Source organism: Alligator sinensis, unplaced genomic scaffold, assembly GCF_000455745.1.
Source record: "Alligator sinensis unplaced genomic scaffold, ASM45574v1 scaffold344_1, whole genome shotgun sequence".
NCBI lineage: Eukaryota > Metazoa > Chordata > Crocodylia > Alligatoridae > Alligator > Alligator sinensis.
In genome coordinates this window covers 558822-578145 of record NW_005842427.1, presented here as the reverse complement: position 1 = coordinate 578145, position 19324 = coordinate 558822, and the positions used below count along the sequence as shown (strand labels likewise).

Sequence of the window (19324 nt, the reverse complement as noted above, 5' to 3'; positions counted from 1 at the left end):
AGGAATGCCACGTAGTAGGCACTGAAGAGGGAGTTGAAGAGGACCTCCTTGATTCTGCGGTTGAAGTCGGCTTTCAGGCACTCCACCTCATTGCGGATAAGATCTGGGGAGAGGGGGCAGCTGTGGGTGGGGATAGATGTAGGGTTATTGAACTGTTCTTTCAGGGACTCCCGCAAGAGGGAGAAGAAGTCTTTGGATTTGACCAAGCTGCCGACCCCTGCAGCCCCATCATCCACCATCTGGTCCTGCACCAGGTAGCCACAGTCTGTCGGCAGGGGCTGTGCTCTGCTGTCTTGGTGGAAGCAGCACAGTGGGACGTATACACCAAACCTGGGAGGGAGGGAGAGAGGGAAGTTAAGCAGGGTGAAATGTCTCATGTCAGTATGCAAGTAGGCTCCCCACCATACTCTGGACAGGTTTGAGGCTTAACATTCCCCACTGTGGCTCAGAGCCCCCATCACTTCCCCACTGCCCCAAGAAGAGGTAGGTTACTTACGGGTAGCCCAAGAAGAGGAGGTTAAGGACTGAGTGGCTGCGGAAGAGATTCACCAGAGTCCAACAGAGCACCCATCCACACAAGGTGAGCAGCACCAGACGTGCCATGATCAGCACCATGTAGTGAATCACTGACGTTGCACCCATCTGAGAGGCCTGTGAATTCAGAACCCAGGAGAAAGACTTGTCAGCCCCAGCCTGCAAGATAGTAAAGTCCTCAGTTAGGAGTAGAAGAGGCTCTTTGAATCATGAACTGCTAAGGAGAAAATGTGTGCGCTTGAGGCCTTTACTGCTGAGACAGACAGAAGGGATTTATCCCTTACCCCTTGCCATGTTGCACTAGAACAGCAGTAGTTCTCAATCTTCTTTGTATCAGGACCCATTTGTAAACATCAATGGCCAGTCCTGACCCAGTGCCCCCCACTCCCAACTTGCTGTCCCCCCACCTCTCAGTGTGTGGTACAGGGGGTGGGGAATAGAGGGACCCAAGCAGCTCCTTGCAGACTGAAACTCTGACTACCTGCAAGGGAAAAGCCACAGTTTCCCACATTTTTCTCCTTTAAAGGAGGCTCCATTTTTTTTATTTGATCCATTTTTAAAGTTTGTTTAATGACCCTTTCATATACTCTTGCAACCCACTTTTGGGTCACGACCCACAGGTTGAGAAACACTGCACTAGAACACCTCAGGTTTGCACTTTCGTCTTTTTACAGAAGACCTAACAAACTGGAATGGGGCAGGCTCACTGTAAATGGCTGACACGCTTATGACAACAAGCAGCACAGGTCACAGCTGGAGGAGAACAGAGGCCGCATCTTGACCAGTCCAAGACTCAGTGCCCCAGGCTGTGGTCTGGCAAGGAGGAGATGCCTCCACTGCAACTAGAGGAAAATTATTTAGTCCCCTAAAATGTCAGGACAGACTGGAGCAGGAAACTATTCACAGGAATTAGACCAATGGAGCAGGGTATCCCTGACCCAGGAGTTTTGCAACACTGTAATTGCAGGAATCTAGGAATGGGTCAGAGCATGTATTGGAAAGGGGAGTTGCAGGAATCAGAGATGGGAAAGAGCTCCTGAGGACCTGCTGAGTCCATGTGCCTACTAAAGAGGGCAGGGCTCTTTCTTCCTGTACATCCTCTGGAGTTGGCTTTCACTGTCCCAATGGAGAGGGCTTCCATCACCTGCACAGTACTGAAGGGTTTCCCTTGGAGCTCCAATGATCTTCCCCAGCCCTATACTGGGCCCAGCTCTGCCCTCCACACTGAGGGGGGTCTTGATGACTCTAACAAGCCTAGTGCTTTTTAGGCAGACCCCCTTTCATCAGGGAGATATGATAGGCAAAATGGTTTCTAAGTCAGTGCTGTTCAACCTTAGACCCAGGGACTCTCCACGGGTCCAGAAATTTGGCAGCAGGGAGCGGTGAGAGCGTTAATTGCCATGGATTCTAGAGCTGGATCTGGCATATAGATCAGCTCTGCCTGCCAGATCCAACCACTGCACCAGTCCAGCACCACTCATTTGACCTGCAGGGCAAAAAGCTGAGCACTACTGGTCTACGCAGAGCAGTTCTACCAGCTGCCCTCTGCTTCCCACTTTGCTAATGCTTCAGTTTCACTTCATACCCAACATGGAATTATCCATGGTGTTGAACTCCCACGTCCTCTGCTGCTTCCCTGTCCAGCGAGGACAGCAACAACATTTAACTGTGGCCAAGCTCCATTTTGCAACCCCCACCCCATCAGCTCTCTCAGCTGTTTCTCCAAGATCCCTGAAGGCAGGCAGCTATGGCTCGGTGTCTCTCACCAGAGGAAATAAGCCATTTCTCCTCCTTTCAGTTCTCCAAAGAGGAACAAGGCGGCAAGGATGCAAGTGAATGCTGAAGGTTAGGTGGGAGCTAGGAACCAAAAGGACAAGGTAAAAGCCCACAGGCACCCCAGAGTGATGGGTGCTGAGCTCCTCACACCCCCAATGATGGCAGGGACATCTGGACTGCTCCTCCCCAACTTGGACTTGCTCAGGTCATGAGGGGCTCTCCTCCCCCCGCAACGCACAGGTTCTAGTTAAGACCAGCAGGGAAGTTACCTCAGAGATGAGGGCCCACACGAGCCTCCGTGCCAGCATCACCGTGATGAATGCTGCCAAATGGTAGTCAATGAGGTGGAAATTCTACAGGAGGAAAGAGAAGAGGTTCTCAATGGAAGCAGGGGCCACCCAGTGCGAGTGGATCTGCTGAGCTGGCTGCAGGTGAAGAACCAGGATCCCTGATAAGCAAGCCCCTTAGTTGCTCATTTGGGGTTCTGGGAAGGGAGGAGACTGTGAATCCATCACAAAGGAACTTCTCAGGGAATGAGGCAGCAATCTGCCATATGGTGGTTTCTCCCTGCTTAGGGCTATAGCTTCAAGAAGGCACCTCATGGTGATACAGTTGGGCAAAAGGGAGACCTTTGGTCAAGAGTGCGTTGATGACGACTATGATCTCCACGAGCCACAGCTATATAACAAAGTTAAGGGCATCTTCAGCTGTATCAAGTTAGATACAGTTCTTGGGCTTCCTGAAATTTGCCACAGAAGCCATCAAGTGGCTTAAGGCTGGATGCCACTGACCAGGAAGATGAGCTGATTCTTGTTGTCCGATACCCTGAAAGTCCCTAAAGAGACACAGGAGACATGGCTTCTGATGGAAGCAGACTTAAGACTCTTAAAGCAGTTTCTCATAAAGCAGGTCCAAGTCAGGACATATTTTCTTCAAAGAGGAATGCTTTAACCACATGCAGAGCTGAATGTCAAACAAACAGCTAGATCATTTTGTGATTGATAACATATGCGGATGTGCAGACTATGCCGTCAAATAAAAAACCCTCAAACCTCAAAGAAAGCCCGCCACAAACCTCCCGTCTAGCTTTGCACTGCTATATGTGCATTCCAGGGCCAAGTTTACACTCCTTGGGGGGAGGGTGAAAGCAGGTTATAGGTCAACTGTTTGGACACCCAACTTGCTGGGTCAATAGTCTGATCCAGTATGGTGATATCTGTGTGTAGGGCCTAGAGCCGGATGTGGGTGACCCAAGATCAATGGAGGTACAGTTACAGGCATCAGCTGAGGATCTGTCTCCTGTATCCATTTCTGATTCTGTAGGGCTGACCTACTGAGTGTCCCTAGTGGAAATTCCAGAGATAGTCTTTAACTGGTTTCTTCTGGTTTGCACTGGAAAAGCAGCCACCCCAGGGGCCAGCAGTGTCCAAACTCTTTTGCCCCATTCCAAAATGTGGATGGCTAATTAGAAATATTAAATACCAGTTGAAAAATATCGCCTAAAATTTCCACTGAAGGACCTTCCAGAAGTTTTTTTACTTCTCCCTTCTAGATTCACTTCCTCATCAGAAAGACAGGGATGATGGGGCATTTGTGAGGCTTAGATCATCCATTTACATCAAATGCTTGGCCACCCCTGAATTGAAATAGCCATGAAGAGAACCTGTGCAAATGGCACAGTCCATCACCCAGGAGGAGGGGCTCACCAGAGAGGTGCAGGAGGCAGGGTGACTGTACGGATACCACCAGACGGTCTTGTAGATATTGATGTACTGAATAAAGAGGGCCACCAGCAGGTAGATGAAGAAGAGAAACTCAAAGAGGAGGCTGCTGTCCAGTGGCAACTCAGGGATCCGGCAGTGACGCACAGGTTCTGGGGTGATCAGGGCTGTGATTGGAGGAGCAGAAAGGCTGATGGCACTACCATTCCTGAAAAAGAGAGACACCATTGACTTGAGGGGAAACAGCCCATACCACTTCACCCCATCTCCCCCAAATTCCAGGGTCAGTCCTGAATGGTGTTGGGTCACAAGCTGACAGACAGGGGAACACAAAAGACCAGGGTAAGTCAGGCCTCTAGCATACAGCAGGCAGCAAGCTTCCTGCCCATCCTAGGAGTGGGAGGAAGTGGTCAAAAGTATTTCCTACCTCTTCGCTAGGCCACAGGGTATACCTTTCACATCTAGAGGTCAGTCCTGTCAAAACCATTTTACAAATGGAGAATGGAGGTAGAGAGTTGGAAACGGACTGCCCCAAGACCACAGGGGAGTCAGTGTCAGAGCCAGGACTGGAACTCAGGTCTCAGCCCAAACTACGTTATTCTCTTCACGTCCATTGTGAAATTAAAACTCCTGCTCGGCTTTGAGTTAAGGTGCCTGCACCTCCAGTGTTCCTATCTCACTACCAGAGAGGTAGATGGGCAACTATTTACTGATAAAATGGGGGAATTCAGCCCCTTCCCTACAACAGTCCTATCACAGTGTGACTACCACCTCACTTTTCCTCCTTCCCCAGACCTTGCTCTCTTGTGCAGAGGAGCTGCTGACACTTGGAAGCTGGTAGGTTGAATGGGGCCCAGCAGAACAAGATCAGGCTGCCTGTGACCAACAGGAGGATTCACAACAGTCCCTGCCTGCTCTTAGTTGCCACTATGGAGCCAAGCAGTGATTCAGTGCCCCTCAGGCACCCAGGAAGGCACCACCTGCCCCTACCTCACTGCACTAACAAAAAGTCTTGCAATGGCTAGAGGCTCCCTAACACAGTTCAGTTCACCTCTGCTGCAAGTCTGAACCATGTTCTCAGGTAAGTCAGGGCTCTGCTGCACGGTATATGGTTTCCCCAGCTCACTTCCAGATATGCATCAGAATATACAGGATTTGGAAGGGCTTTTCCCAGGGACTTTCAGCATTTCTCGTATTTCTTCTGAACTCCCTGAGAGCATCCTACCAGCCCTCATCCCAGGCTCAGGGAAGGGGAAGCAGTATCTGCTCACAGTCCACCAAGACACTAACATTCCTGGAAGCCAGAGATTAGTTTGGTTCAACACACATGCTTGGAGGTACACTGGCAGCATGCCCCTCATACACTTCTCTGTCCCCACTTCTTCTCATCCCCCACCCTGCAGCTGACAGGATCACACCCATGCTCTGACACATCATAGGGATTTCCCAGCGACACTGCTGACAGTTAAACCGGCTGGGACTGCACAATGCTAAGTTTCAATGCTGTCCATATGGCTACTTGGGACAACATGGGAGTGGCACAGTCCTTATCCAAGTCACTCAGCCCTTTCCAGTGACAAGGCCAAAATGGGAGGGCTGGGAGCAGGGCCATAACTTTCCCCAGGAGAAGGTGGTGGCTTGTAAACTGTAAAAAGGGACATAAGCCAGGAGTCCTCTTTTCACCCGGAGATTACAATTCCTCTCACAGAGGAGAACTTGGGGGGCCGTGAGAGCCAGGTTGTGTGCTAGCCACAAGACATATTCTCTCTGGGTGCTACAGGACAGAATGCACAGCTCCCATCTCACAGTGCCTTGCTTTGACCGAAAGGTCCCACTCCCTCTTGGAGCTAAGGACAGACTAGGGATCCTGGCTTCCAGACTTCCGCTCTACCCACTGATACCTCCCCTCTTCTCTCAATACTGTTGTGTCTCCATGCTCCTTGTTTCATCCTCACCTGTTCCTCAGACCAGTGCCGTTGCCACAGCTCCCCCCAACCAGAGTCTGCAGAGAAGGCAAAGCTGAACGGCTTAGCTGCTGCCGACTGGGTCCCCTCCTTCCACCGGGCATGACCAGGAACCAATCCACTTCCAGTGCCTCCAGCAGGCTCTGCCCCGAGACCTAGACCACAGTCCCAAAGCTTTCCCAGCTCTGCAGGGAAGGAAAAGGGGAGGGCAGAAGAGGGATGTTAGTTCACTTAAAAAGTCCTCGCGACTTGTCCAGCTGACACCGTATCAGTTCACCCAAAGAGCGCCCGCCACACTAACATGCCCAGATACTTTAAACAAATGTAGGACTCCTACAAGCACCCTTGGCCACTGCCCTTTTGGTTTTTTTTAAATCAGTCTTGGGTCAACTGCCTGCCTCCATACACAGCAACACTGACAGGCAGCCAAATTAGCAGTGTGTCTTTAAGTGCCAATGACTAGTATAACTTCCTGTTGGCTGGAAAACCTTCAGATAATCACAAGTGACTGAGCAAAACAGAACCATGTGTCCTGCTGCAACAGCAAGTATTAACTAAACCTCTCTTCATTCCAGTGTTAGAAACTAAGAACGACTAACGTACACATGTACAGCAAGAAAATTGCTTTGGAAGCTGGTGGGTAATTTAGGTAGTCTACCTCAGTGCTCAAACCGTTAGGCATTAACTGATCTACAGCAAAGTCTAGTGCAGGAGTTACTGTTGGTTCCTCTCTTTCCAGGCTGGCTAAGAGAAACCATGCTACTGTCTTGCCAGCAAGAGCTGGTTAAACATGGTTCTCACTAACAGTTTGGTCTCCAGAAGCAATAGGGCCAGATTGTAAAAGAGGAGCTCTGTGCACCTGAAATGAATTGTGGAGAAAGAAACTGAAAGGCAAATGGCTTCAGTCCTAAAGAGGTGTGAATTGCTTGCAGTCATATGCCCTGCCCTTGGAAAAAAAAAAAAAAAACAAGCTTTTAAAACATGCTGATCCTTTAAAAGAACATGAAACCACCCATTTCTCCAAACTGAATCACTATGCATTCATTTTACTAAGAAATGATTGTGGGAGACTGCAGCCAACAAGCTTCATAATGAAGAAACAAATCAGAAGTCACAAAGTCCACTGTTACGTTGTTTTATATTCAAGTCAGCGCGCATGGGCGAGACAAAATCCTTCAGGATTTTAGTAGGAGAATGGACTGTTGATAGATACAGATTCCAATTTAAGTGAATGAGAAGACACATTGCTAGCAACAAGTTGCATCCAAAACTGAACTTGAATCCAACCCCTCCAGATTGCAAGGATCCAAGTAGAAATATGCAGATGGCCTCTACCTCTAATTATAAACCCACCATCAGCCTCTACCTCTAATTATAAACCACCAAGAAGTCAAAGCTGGCAGAAAACGCCAGATGATTGTCACCACAAATGTGGAAGAGCTCTTTCAGAACTCACCCTAACAATTTTCTCTTTACCCTAACCATTTCTTACATTTCTTCTCTAGCCCAAGGCCAATTTTCATACAGTTTCAGCAAGATGAGCTTAACTCTTCTTGAGAGGAATGAGTAGCACATACCCTTTTAAATGTGACCCTCAAAGAGGAAACATTCTCCTACCTGGAGATCCAAGCGAAATGGGAACATGGCAAGTGCCAAGAGGGTCGGATGAAGGCTGAGCCATTTAGGGCGAGGAAAAAGGGCTTGGAATTTTTTGACAGACTGCTTACATTTATTTTTGAGTTAATTATTAACTGAGTATCCACAACACATTAAGTGTTGGAGTATTGTTGTAGCTGTGGTGGACTGGAAATAGGCAAGAAGAGAGGACTCTTATGGGTGAGATCTTTGAATGGACCAACTGCATGGTTGGGAGAGATTTGGACAAGCATCCAGGCACCCTTCTTCAGGTGCCATACCTGAAGAAAGGAAGCCTTCCCTTTTCATTCCATCCAGGAAGAGCACACACCAACTGCTGAAACTTCCTTAGCCTGACAAAGGGTTTTTGAACTCGAAAGCTTGCTTAATAACTATTCTCCAACTATTTGGGTTGGTCTAATAAAAGATATCAAATTCACCCAAGGAACCTTGTCTCCCTTTTTAATAGGCACTTGAGAGCTTGTAGTAAACACCCCCAGGCCCATCCCAGAACCCCCTAAACAGACCACAGAAGACAAAGACAAAACCTGGTGCCTCTTGTATTTTTAACACCAAATACAAGCAGACAAAGAAACTTAAATCAAGCAGAACTTCTGCTTCATTATGACAGAGAAGGAAAAAAGGGTACACACAACAACTTAAAAACAAAGATGCTGCCTACAAAATGGCATACTAAGATAGTAAGGATTTTTAGACTTTAAATTGCCACAGACATAACCCTCAGCGGCAGACACGTGCTTGTGGCAGGTCCACAAGAAACACAATTCATTAATAAAAGTGTTCTATGAACTCAATGTGTTGGCCATGTAGGGCACGCCTCTTTTGCCATTTGCAATCACACAGAACAAACCAGCATGCACATTACTAAGGGGGCAATCGCACTCTACTCCCCTGAAAGGCTTATAAAGCCCTGAGAGAGAGGAGAATGGATGACTAAAACATTAGAGGAATATCTTTAAAGGGTATTTGTAAGTCAAAGTCTGGCAGAAAAGGTAAACTATGGAAAATACAGCTATGCAGTTAAGTCTCCCTACAGGAAGGCTGTCATAGGGCAGAATACCAAGAGGCCTATAATCTAATCACCTGGGTTTATGAAACACTTATAACAAGGGGATGGGATTTTTTGAATGTTGCATTTGGTAATTCATGCAAAGAATTAAACAAATCTAATTCTGTTTCACCCCTTAGATGATTGGTTTCCTTTACATGCTCATCAGCTCGTCACCCAAAGCTGACTAGTCCTGTTTGCCCTCCAGGTTTAGTTTCCACCGTTAACAAGGAATGAATATTATAAAAATTAGATGAGATGTCAAATATGATTTATGTGCATTAAAACTGGGTTTCCTTCCTCCCCCCCTCCCACTGCATGTATAATTCATTTGCCTGCTATAGAATCATTCCTTAATTCCTGAATTATGCTGCCATAAATTAGTGACCTGCTGACTTTCTGTCCCAGGACTGCATGCACAGAAGAGGTTGCCCTTCCTCAAAGCCCCAGGCCTTTTCATTATAGGGGCATGACATCCAGTACAGACTGCTGGGGTCAGCTGCAGAAGAGAGAGATATCCTCACAATTGGGTCTCCTATCTTTGGCTACACAAAAGGAGCAATCCACTTCTTACAGACCTGCGCCACAATCCTGGCATGGCTGCAAAGTCCTAAACCCTTGTGTGGTATAGAAGTAGAGGTGGATTTCAACAGCATGGCTCCAGTCCCTCTATGGTTCAGATCTGTACATTTGGGACTACAGAAAACAATTTTTCCTTCTAAAACTGAAGGTCTAGCTCAGAGGGCCCTGAGAGCTGGGGACAGGAGATAGGAGGAACTGGGTGTCTCTGGTAAGGGAGCCTGCTGCTGCAGTTTGATGCAGACCCTCTACTAATATAGAGGTGAAGCTGGGTACAGCCTATTCCCTGGGGACAGCCTCTCACAGCCATATCCCAGCATCAACAGCTGTCTAAACAGCCCCAAGAGGATTGAAACTGGAAGACAGACAGTGGCTCATCAATATTAAAACCTGCCTGCCTCTCACCCCATGCAGGAACTATTACACTGCTCTGCTGATAATTTGAACAACGCAAATGGTTTCTCATCTAGGAAGACTTTGGTCTTCTGATCCTCTCAGGAGACTTACTGGGCCAAAGCTTCATGCTAATACTAGTGGCAGCCAAAGGCTAGGAGTGAGGAGAAAAGGTTCTCCTATGCACCAGTAAGTCTGTAGTCAAGCCATATAAGAGCAGGTACCCTTGGTGGGCAGCCTGTGGCTGCTGTCGTTTCTTGATTAAAGTAGCTTTCTTCCTGCTTGCAGGATTTGCTGGTGTGGAACAGTATGTCACATCTGCTTCAGTCCAAGAGGAACCTTTGGCCAAATGCATCACAGTGATATGGTATAGTCCTTGTGCTCCATGGGCTGCCAGCGTGATACTCCATTCGAGCGCCCCTACTCTGTGGTTAAGCGGGCACAGAGTAAGCTGACAATCCTGACTCCACACTCCCTTCCCTGCTTCCTGCAAGGCAGAGCAGCTGGCAGTTTCTCCAGAACCGCTAAGAGCATTGCTGGCATGAGGAGCTTCCTAGGGTGACGGAAAGCCATTAACTTTTCCAGTGCCTGCCTGCTGGTGTTTGCAATGCAAACCATTGCCCGTAGCTAATTCCCAAGGGCTGAAGGACGGGGAAAGGAAAGGGGCAAGTCAAGAGAGGATTACAAAAGAGAGCAAAGACAAAGAGCAGGAACAGGGGGAGGCCTGACATCCCTATGATGGCTCCCTCACAAGGAATAACTACACCACATAGCACCTGCCCTCACTTAGACCCATGGCATAGCACCTCCCATAGCTATGCATGTACCAGTGCTTTCCAGGACCCCACCCGTACCTCCCTCCTGGTGGATGCCCTTATTGAAGGGAGGAGGGACTTCAGGCTAACTGCCGAACACAGCAGGTGCTGGGATGCAGCTTGAAAAGTGGGATGAAATCAGGGCAGTTCCAGTGATCATTTTTTCTCATCTGCAGTAACAAGGGATCACATGGGCCTGGCCCACTTCAGCCAGGGTCACAAAAAGACTTGTCCCAGGAGCTGCTGCTAAACAGTGCAGCCAAAGCTCATGGCACTCAAGACAAGAGTTGCAAGCAAAAGCCAACAGCTGTACCGGTGACACACACTCGCTCTGTCCAAATCAAAGGTTGTTTGTGATGCACAGAGCTACAACCACAGCTTCCCGCCCCCGGAAGTCATTTCTCACTGGCTGAGCAGAAGGGAGCAGGCCAGAATCCTCTGGCCCTCAAAATGAGAAACAAATTATCCCAAGAGCTACTTTTACATTGCAACTATACAGCCACCACATTTCCTTGCTTAGGAATATTTTTCTCCGTCAGAAATCAAGCAAGCAAGGGAAAGACCTGCAGGAGGGAGGATACAGCTGTCCCCCTTTCAACTTCATGTCCTTGGTCACACTTCACATCTAACAGACCTACTCCCCCATCACTAACATGTCAATGAATGCACATTTATATAGTCAGCCTTAAAAATCTAAAAGCCTCTTCAGAAAGATATATGGAATGATACACCTGTTTCTGGAGCCAATTTCTGGCTTGCCTTAAATCCAAAGAGCCGTTTTGCCTGTTTTTACAGAAACTCAGACATGGGGAAAGAAGTGACTTACCCACAGGACGTCAATTAGAAACAGGACTCGGGAGTCCTGGCTGCCAGCCCCATGCTCTGATCTTCAGCTATCACTGAGGCGGTGCAAACTTTAAGCACAAGTGCACCCATCCCAGCAGCTGACTCCTAAATCAGCTCCTGTGCAGAAACAACTGGCTTTCAGAGTGAAAACTAAATATTTGGCCTGCCAAGTCCTCCCCTGGCGTACAATAAACACAACCTTTCAACTCTTGCTGGTAATGCAGGAGCACACCTGCCACCTGGGAGCACAGCTCAGCCCCCTCCCCCTTCAATGGAGATATAACCAGTTCTACAAATCTCCGAAGTCAGCACATTTCCCGTGCTGCGTGGAAAACTCCAGCGCCACGGAGAAGAATGTTAAAGCAGCAGAAAGAGGGAGGGCTTTAGAGCATAGCCAAGGGCCTGGCTCCACAGCCACTGAGCTAGCAACTTCAATGCGAAGTCTCTCAATTTGCCCTGAGACATGGAGGTCAAGTGGTTCGTTATGAAGATTAGCAGATAAATCTTTGTTCAGGGACCAAGAATCGAGTTCTTTCCTGGAAAACTGGCAGAAGACAAGTTGAAGAGAACACACGGCTCTCCATCAAAAGCACAAGTCTGGCACAAGGGGAGCCTCAGCAGCTGGTCTCTGTGCATGACTCAAAGTTGAGAGAAGTTGATGATAAAGACAGACAAAGCTACAGAGGGCACAGTGTACACAGTATCGTGGAAATGCTGCCAGCTGTGGGGAGGAAGGGAATGCACTGCTTAGCTATCGATCAGGAAAAGGATGTGTTGACAGAGGGTGATGGGGCAAGCATCTGCTCTTTAAAGCTTGCGTGACACTGACTGCCCAGGCAGGAGATGGGAGCCTGACTGTAAAATTCTCGTCTAATAAAAGATATCAGATTTAGTCAAAGAACCTTGTCTGCCTATGCCCTTAGATCAACACGGCTACAACCTATACCTTTGTTCATAAAAAGCCACCCATGGAAAAGTGCTTGAAGCTGTTCAGCTACATTTTGAGGGTACACCTGCTGCAAGCTCTAATGGCTGTGGCTATAGGAAATGGTCAAGCCTAAACCTAAAGAGTGAACAGTGGATGGAACAAGTGGTTTTACAAAGTCTTGGGATTTCTAACTTGAATTGTACATACCCAAGACATTCCTCAGACCATCTTGGGAAGCAAGGGAGTTGAGGGGAAGAGTGGAGAAGAGACAGAGGGGCAAGTATGGGACAGAGAATCATAGAAAGAAAGATAGTAAGGGACCTGTAAGATCAAGTCTGGGGTAATGGACTCAAACGAGCTCAATGAGGTGCTTGTCCAACCTCCTTTTGAGCACCACCAGGGTTGGCGACTGCATCACCTCTGCTGGAAGTGTGTTCCAGATTTTGGTTACTCGTATGGAAAATGAGTTTTTCCATATATCCAGCCTACATTTTTCCCCAACTAGTTTGTGCCCATTGGTCCTCGCCCTCCCAGGTGATACCTTTCTGAAAAGATGCTCTCCCAGATCTTGGTGTTCTCCCTTAACATATTTGTAGGCAGCTATCAAGTCACCCCTCAGACTTCTTTTATTCAGACTGAATAAAACCAGGACCCAAAGTCTCTCCTCATAAGGGCTATCCCCCAGATCCTTGATCATGTGGGTGGCCCTTCTTTGCACCCTTTCGAGCTTGTCCATATCCTTCTTGAAGTGCAGTGCCCCAAACTGGACACTGTACTCCAGCTGTGGCCTCACATGGCTCTCTTTATGATATGGAGAAACATGCTTGTAAGTGGGGGAGCCAGGTGGCACTCTTACTGAGCCCTTCCCTTAAGAAGAGAGCTGCAATATCAGAACGCAACTTCTGCACAATACAATTGCATTGTGGAACCTACTCCCTGCACAATGCCATTGAAGTGAACAGAGAATCCACAATGAAGGGTTAAATAATGGTCTGAATAAAGACTGCTGATGCAAACCAGGGTGAAGAAGAGTTGCACCCGAGGACATGATTGACAACCTGTGGTCAAGAAGAAATTTCTCACCACAGGTATGGTATCACACAAGTCAACAAAAGCACTATGGGTTTCTTCGGCCTACTCTGAAACATACAGCAATCACCGGCAGAGAGAGGATTCTGGAGAGAGGTTCCATTGGCTAGTTTTGGTCCAACGAGGAGACAGAATTGCAGAGTTGATCTGTTCCAGCACAAAAGGGAGACGCAGGCCTGACTAGTTGGATCATACTCTATTTTGGTCCTGCAATCTCACTGCTTCTAAGTCATACAGGAAAGGGGGCAGCAATTCTTAAATCCTGGATAAGATTTAAAATAAGGAGCAGGCAGGAATTTCTGAGCTAAAACCTCATTGCCCAGGGATCATTTAAAAGCCTGAAACATTTTAAGCTCAGTACCAAAAATAGCATTTGTATACATAATAATGGCAGTTATAAGGTCTGACATCTCAAAACCTACACACTCCTTACAAAACAAAAGCCTTACACTGATGAAAATGAGTAACTCCACACTCCTCTTACACAGCCATGGCTTCTAGGGCTGGTGGGTTAGAAGATATGAGACTTCCAACCTACTATGAATCCAGGGCTAGCCATCCATCCTCAGCCTTAGCAAAAAGTAATAGCGTGTGAAATAAAGAAACAGTTTTATAAATGGCATTGCTGAAGCTGCTCAGAGGTTGGCAGGTTAAAGTAAATCACTAGGAAGAAGGATTAACCAGCAGAGTGCAGGTGAGGCAGTCAAAGGTGTGCATTAAATGCAATATATCAAACATGATTACTGAACTCCTGAAGTACCAGTTACCTGAATCCAAGACTATTTCAAATTTAAGAGGACCCCTGCAAAAATTAGACTCTAAACCTGGAAAATTATAAGTCTGTTGTAATTTTCCATGTATAGAATCCAATTATTGGAGAGTTGTCTTAAATATGTCCCCCTCCACCACTGCAGCAGGGAAAAAAACGGCAAGGAAGGCTAGTGGCCTGAGCCCCACCTCTGTCCCCTGCCCACTGCCTCCCCCTTCCTGCTCCCTATGCCTGCCCCCATCACTTGGCATCCCCTGCCAGTTAGCCCCTCCAAGTGCTTGCCCTCCTGCCACCTGTCCCCACAGTGCCTCCCCCCTATCACTTGCCTACCCCAGTGCTTGCCCCCACTCCCATACCTGCCACCCCCTGGCTACTAGTTCCCCTGTGGCCACTCTGGCTCCAGCTCCAACTCCTGCTCCAGCCCCAGAAAGGAAGCAGCGGCGGCAACAGCGGCTGTGGTTGAAGCCAGAGCAGCTCCCTTGCTTCTGCACAGTCTCCCCCATGCTTCCCCACTGCCCTATCAGCTCCGGTCACTACCCTCATACTCAAATCCAAGGTAAGGCTACTCCTTCCCAGTGTTAAATGGGGGGGAATCCATCTTGGATTCAAATAAATACACTATTTTGTAAAAGATGGTACACACACCACACCAAGGAAGTGAAATGCAGCTACCTCTCTAATGCAGAGATACAGCCCTCTGCTTAGCACACCACATGACAGTAGGATGGGAAGGGGGGCTGGGTGAAGGGGTTAACTCCCTAAACTGAGGTTTTAAACGTATGAGTTATGTGAATGCTAAAAATAAAACTCACAACTTGAAACTTGTTTTAAAACCTATTGTGACAACAAATATTAAAACCACTTGAGGGAGAGAAGAGGGAGAAGATTCTGACCTAGGATTCTAGGGGCTAATTTTCAGCCAGCAGCAATTACTTTATCTGTTGGAACCAGGATTTACTGGAACCCCTGATAAGCCCTTTTTAGTCTTCACCAACCTCTCTAACATGTCCTCCCACACACAGTCTAGTGGCCCACATACAGGACCCACAGACAGGAACTTCCTGTGTTATAGTCTCAGCTGTCCCCACCTGCCTTACCATGCCAGCACTTCACCTGTCTAGCCTCAATTCTCTCAGTCCAGGCAGGGGTTATTTTTTGCCTCCAACAGGTGAGGGATACCTAATGCTCAGAACACACTATGCCAGCACTACTTTTACAAGATTTTCTTAAACAGGCAGAAGCAGCATTTCTACTGTTTGAGCATGTTACCTCCAGCAATGTTTAACCCAAAGGCACTCAAATCAATCAGTACTGCAAAGTGACAAGGAGAAATCACTAGAATTTTAATGTTCTTAATCAAATGAAAGTCATCAAAAAGCAGGTAGGATTCTACCACTTGTAACAACAAGTCTGAAGGCATGAAGTGGGACTTAGGAATTCCATTCCTATGTGAACATATCAGCAAGCTGAAGACTATCAAAACAGAATTTTAGGCAACTTTGAATTGCAATTAAATGTCCCATTTACCACGATTACAATGCATGTGTGTATGCAAACAAAATCAGAAAATTGTCTTGTAGCAACTTGAAAAACCTGCTGCTTTCTCATACATTCCAATCAGAGTTGAATTTCCTTGAATCCTATGCCACATCAAACCAGAATTTATGCTGCAAAGTACCCATACAACAATGATTTCTGACAAGAGACCAATCACATTCTTCAGTCATTAGAAATTACAGTCCTTCTCCCACCATTTTTATTAAGGTGCATTTGTTCTACCAAGTCTGTTTCCAGTTCTGCTTGACTTCTTGGGCTGAACATGTCGGGGAACAAGGAAACTGTGACCTGCATTCCCAAAAATGGTTCTGATAGTTTATTTTGTGTGCATGCATGAGAGACTATACCCACACACACACTCACAAATATCATTGCTCTTTTAAATTACACGTACCCTACATCAAATATTTAAATATCCAAGGTATCATAAATAATTATAGCATCATGAGGAAAGGCCTTTTCTTATGAGGTTATGACTGCTTCCTGCAAGGTGCCAAGACTTCCAGTGTCCACTGGTTATGGTCGGCTTTACAACATTCAAAACAAGAACTATGGAGACAGGGGGCAGTGCAACACACCTAAGGAAAATACAACAGCCCCTCCATATGTTCATTCTCAATGAGCACATCTACATGTGCATTAACAGGCTTTTGTGAGGTACTAGAAAAATGCACATTAGCCCATCTTAATGTGCATTAACTAAAGAGCATGCTTTAAAATTAATGCGCATTAGCCTATTTTAATGCACATTAAGTAAAAAGTTTTTTAAGTGACACTTTAATGTGCATTAAAATAGGCTCATGCAATTAAAGTTGTTAGTGACACCAAGGGGTTAATTTAGCCCACTCCAATCAGTTGGGTTTAAATCAGGTTTTGAAACACACACAAAATGCAATGTGTGTGTTTGTGTGAATGCATGCGCATGCACACGTGCGCCAGCCAGCCTTTACCAACCAGGTTGCATCATGCAAACCTTCTGCTTCCAACCAGAAGTCTCCCCTTCCGCTTGCAACATGTTCAACCCAAAAAGTCAAGCAGGGCTGGAAACGAATTAGTAAAACAAATGTATCTCAGTAAAAATGGCAGGAGCAGGGCTCGTGACACCCATGAATGATTTAACAACATCAAATGGCAGCTGAATCATCATTTAGAAAAAAAATGTACCTGTTAAAGTGTTTCTCATTGTAAAATGATTGGGGGAAAAAAAGGGGATACACATTCTTCCCATCTGGCATAGCAGAGTATAGTACAATGGATCTGGCGATAGGAAGGGGGCGCAGAAAGAGGCAGCACTGGCTTGGTGACACTGCCCCTCCACAAGAGTTATGTCCTACATCTAGGGAGTGCGCTTCTTGGGGTGGTAAGGTTTCATCATTGCTTCATTTTGATCTGATAGAGCCTGAGAGCCCTGTGCACAAGTTGCTACTTATAAGATGAGCATTCAATTGTGCCAGTTCCCCAATCATGTGCCCCAGGCAGAAGGGCACTGCCTAGGAACAGGAACAGTGACCCTCCTTTTGAGGAGGAGAAGGAGGGGGGAAAAGGGAAATTTCCCTGGGGCTAGCGTGGCTGCCCTTGCAGCCCCTTTGTTTCAGAACCCAGAACTAGGCCCCATGACATGAACTATGAGGAGAAAATGAATGCATTCACAATGAGAAAGAGAGAGAAAGCTGTTACTGCAGAATTAAGGAAGCTAAAAACCAAGCCAGAAAGAGTCAGAAGATTCCAAATGCAAGCAGCTTGTACACACTTTTAACATATCTATCCTCCAGCCTGCACTAAAGTCAGAGCATTAAGAATCACATGGAACAAAGTAAAAGAGGATGGGGGACTGGGATCTGTTCAGATTTTTAAAACTTGATTTCCTAAATGTCAGGCACCTTACTCCAGGTTTAGGGACTTGGAGAGAAGTGCCTGGATTTTCAGAAGAGCAGAAAGCCCATAGCTCTTTATACTGTCAGCCCCTTGGACTATACTTATTTGGGTCCCAAACATAAACACAGACACTGAGACTGAACACAGCCATGCCTGGACACTCAGCCTGTAAACTCATATGAATGTGTAATGTGGCTCAGTTAACACTGCCAGAACAACCCTGGTTTGGGGATTTCCTGATCTCTGCACAGAGAGCGCTTTACCAAGAAAAGTGAGAACCGTGCTCTAGGAATGAGACGTTCCAATGGTCATCATTAACTAGCTGTTCACTTTTGCACTGTGCTGCATCTTTAGGAGCCCTAACCCTATATGGTATTAAGTATGCACTGATCTCACTGCAGTTTGGATCAGCTTAGCAGGAACCTTTGAGTTTTCAAACACCCAGCACTTGCAATATAATAAAGGCAACCTTTCCCATAAAGAGCTTGTGTTGTGTGTCAATGTTAACAACCACTGACATCAATCTGCCATGTAAATCAGGTTGGAAGTTCCAGATCACTGATTCTGAGCTAGGCCAATGGAAGATACAGGGGTTTCTGCTTAAGTTGTCCCAAGTCCAAAACAAGAAAAAGCTTAGCCACTAATAAGAATGCTGATAGAATTGCCCTTCCCATGGTTAGACAATAAATTGGTGTCAAAGCAAAGAATAAAAAACTCAACAGCTCAGACTTCTAATCCCCTGCTTTTACTCCCATCCTATGTTCTGGTTTGTGCTGTAAAACATAAGCAAAGCTAGGTGCTTCAGAACAAATGCAGGCTAGAAGTGTCCACAGTGTGGGGAATCCATGGATGGTGAGTGCCTACAGGCAGTGGGTGAAGTTCTGGAAAGACTTCCATGGACTTCAGGATTTCACGCAGATGGTACAATCAGAGGTGGATACTTTGGCCACAGGTATTCTTTAGAGCAGTGTTTCTCAACCAATGGGTTATAACCCAAAAGTCGGTCACAAGAATATCTGAAAGGGCCCCAAGGAAGTCCCAGGAAAACCTATGAAAGTGCAGGTTTCTCCTTGCAGGCTGGTAGCGTTCCAGTCTTTAAGCACTACTTGGGATGATTGGAGGTGGATGCATGTGCATCTGCATGCGCAGACGCACATGGCCAGCATACGGCAAGGCCAGGTTGTGGGAGCAACCCCAGCCACTGGACGCAGGTAAGCATATGGGGAGTGGGAGATGGAAGTCCAGGGGACTGTCCAGAGGGCTGGGGCTGTGTATGCGAGTGCGTATGTGTCTGCACGCACACACAAGCACTAAGGACAGTGAGCAGACTCAGGGCTGCAGCAGGGCAGGGGGAGCAACGAGAAGGTGCCTGGCCCTTCAGCAGGGGAAGGAGGCAGGGGCAGTTCTTCGCAGTGGGGAGCTGAGTGCCTGGGCAGACGGCACAGGGCCAGTGGCCATACACTCAGGGGCCTGCACTCGCTGCTCACGCTCCAGCCCAAGCAACGCAGGGGCACCTGGGGCCCCCCTCTGGCAGGGCTGGGGGGAGGGGGGAGGGACTGCAGATCAGGAATGAGGGGCACCAGCATGGCCCGGCAGGGGGGAGAGGAGGGGGCAGGGGGCTGTGGCTTGGGAGTGAGGGGTACAAGCAGGAGACTTTGGGTCAGGAGGGTACAGATCGGGAGAAGCCATCGATCTTGGCAAATGCAGCCCAGAATGAAAAAGGTAGGGAACCACTGCTTTAGAGTACTTAGCAATGGGAATTAGAGACAACTTG

At 47.3% G+C, this 19324-nt stretch overlaps 1 protein-coding gene across 3 annotated transcripts in view; it reads right to left on the bottom strand.

Annotated features, from left to right (window-relative positions):
- TMEM39A (transmembrane protein 39A) overlaps nucleotides 1–7274 on the bottom strand; it is a 10891-nt gene extending 3617 nt beyond the window's left edge. Inside the window, exons 1-6 of one of the 3 annotated variants that reach the window (XM_025211742.1) lie at nucleotides 6855–7274; nucleotides 5987–6180; nucleotides 4017–4239; nucleotides 2580–2663; nucleotides 497–693; nucleotides 1–330 (exon numbers count right to left, since the gene is read on the bottom strand). The exon at nucleotides 1–330 is cut by the window's left edge and continues 73 nt beyond it. In XM_025211742.1, the coding sequence (XP_025067527.1) occupies nucleotides 1–330; nucleotides 497–693; nucleotides 2580–2663; nucleotides 4017–4239; nucleotides 5987–6099 (947 nt within the window). In that variant the 5' untranslated portion in view covers nucleotides 6100–6180; nucleotides 6855–7274. The remainder of the gene's footprint in view (nucleotides 331–496; nucleotides 694–2579; nucleotides 2664–4016; nucleotides 4240–5986; nucleotides 6181–6854) is intronic. The other 2 variants (XM_025211743.1, XM_014522971.2) reach the window with 2 other exon arrangements.
- Between the last annotated feature and the right edge of the window lie 12050 nt (nucleotides 7275–19324).